We start from the raw sequence: 2,105 nt of genomic DNA, 5'->3' as shown, positions 1-2,105 counted from the left end.
TTCCCTAATGTTTAACATAGTTGTGGATGGATAAAACATGTTCCCCAACACGGATATATGAATGCATAAATATTCTTAAATTTTAATAATATATGGTTAGCTATTGTGTTTTATTTGTTGTCTTTGAATTGTGAGCTCAAAATGTCTAAGCGACCAATAATATCGTTGTATAATTGCAGTTTCAAGTCAAGAATCACAAATATTGGTTGGGAATCGCATTATTACACTCAAGATTCTTCAAGTTCTTCTGCGATTGATAAGGTATGAAAAATTACAAAATTTTCATTTGTTCTTTATTATTTGCCGGCTAAACCGCCTGTGGGTACCGGCACTTGTGTTTTCTCCGGCTAAACCGCCTGTGGGTACCGGAGGTTTATAAATATGCATGATTGTTTATTTGTTGTTTATTTTCCGACTAAACCGCCTGTGGGTACCGGCACATGTGTTTTCTCCAGCTAAACCGCCTGTGGGTACCGGAGGTTTATGAATGCATGATTGTTTATTTGCAACTTTATTTGAATGTCTCAGTGATTATTTAAAAAAAAATGAAATGTAGCATTGAAAAATATTTTGAAATAGGTGATAAATACAATGAGTTCAAATCGTCATTGGATGTATACACGTATTAGAAATGGTCTTCTCACCGAAGAGTTTTTGGCTGGTCTTGAAACTTTCATCCAATTTGCTACTAGTCAACATAGTTGGATGGACGGGGAAAGAATTAAGTGTCCATGTAATCAACGCAAGTGTCAAAACACCAAGTATTTAGATGTGCCTACCGTGAAATACCACTTAGCAAAATATGGATTTGTGTCAGACTACTATGTTTGGCGCTTCCATGGCGAGTACAATGTCAATTTAGATGTTGATCAAGACGTTGGTGGCCCACCTCAAGTGGCTAGTGAAGAAGCATCTAATGCTTACCAAACAATGGTTATGGATGCTGCTGGTCCTGAATTTAATGTGGATGAAATAGAAGAATCTCCAAATCCTGAGGCCCAAAAGTTTTATGACATGCTGAAAGCTGCAGATCAAGAGTTGTGGCCTGGGAGTAACAAACACTCGCAGTTGTCTCTTATAGCTCGACTTGTGAGCTTGAAATCAGAGAATCACATATCAGAAAAATGCTTCAATCAATTCACTGAACTTTTGAAAGAAGTTGTTCCGGAGGATAATCTAGTTCCTGACAACCTCTACGAAACCAAAAGGCTATTACGGGGTATGGGATTGCCGGTTCAGAAGATTGATTGTTGCAAGAACAACTGCATGATATATTGGGAGTCAGATATAGATATGACAACGTGTAAGTTTTGTGCCCACCCTCGATTTAAACAAACTTCTCGTGGTACTACAAAACGACAGAAAACTAATGTAGCATACAAAAAAATGTATTACTTTCCTTTGGTTCCTCGACTGCAGAGGTTGTATGCATCTAATGCTACAGCAAATGATATGAAGTGGCATGCAAATTCAGTTGAAGATGGAATCATGCGTCATCCCTCAGACTCGCTTGCTTGGAAGCATTTTAACGACACTTATCCTGACTTTGCATCTGAAATTCGAAATGTCAGGTTAGGTCTGTGCACCGATGGTTTTCAACCATTTGGACAATCAAGGCAACAATACTCCTCATGGCCTGTGATACTTACAACGTACAACTTGCCTCCTTGGATGTGTATGAAGGAGGAGTATATGTTCTTGACCGTATTGGTTCCAGGTCCAAAAAATCCAAAAGAGAAGATAGATGTTTTTTTACAACCGCTTGTTATGGAGTTAAACCAATTATGGGAAGTCGGTGTTCAAACATATGATATTTCAAAGAAGTAGAATTTTCAGATGCGAGCTGCCCTTATGTGGACAGTTAGTGATTTTCCTGCATATTCGATGTTATCCGGGTGGAGCACTGCTGGGAGGTTAGCTTGTCCGTATTGCATGGACAAGTCGGATGCCTTCACCCTAAAACACAGTGGTAAGCAATCGTGGTTTGACAATCATCGAAAATTTTTGCCACCGAATCATCCATTTCGTAGGAATAAGACTGCATTCTTTAAGAACAGAGCGGTTACAACTGAGGCACCACCTGTTCGGTCAGGATATGATATCCT

At 39.0% G+C, this 2,105-nt stretch overlaps 1 protein-coding gene across 1 annotated transcript; it reads left to right on the top strand.

Moving 5' to 3' along the window:
* The first annotated feature begins 591 nt into the window (after nt 1-591).
* On the top strand, nt 592-1,827 carry LOC109191027. Its single transcript, XM_019341615.1, has one exon. It carries the CDS (start codon nt 592-594, stop codon nt 1,825-1,827), a length of 1,236 nt encoding a protein of 411 aa, XP_019197160.1.
* The last annotated feature ends 278 nt before the right edge of the window (nt 1,828-2,105 follow it).

Source organism: Ipomoea nil, unplaced genomic scaffold (assembly GCF_001879475.1).
Source record: "Ipomoea nil cultivar Tokyo-kokei standard unplaced genomic scaffold, Asagao_1.1 scaffold1612, whole genome shotgun sequence".
Classification (NCBI taxonomy): Eukaryota; Viridiplantae; Streptophyta; class Magnoliopsida; order Solanales; family Convolvulaceae; genus Ipomoea; species Ipomoea nil.
The sequence above is the reverse complement of the archived record's forward strand: the minus strand, read 5'-3'. Positions and strand labels throughout refer to the sequence as shown.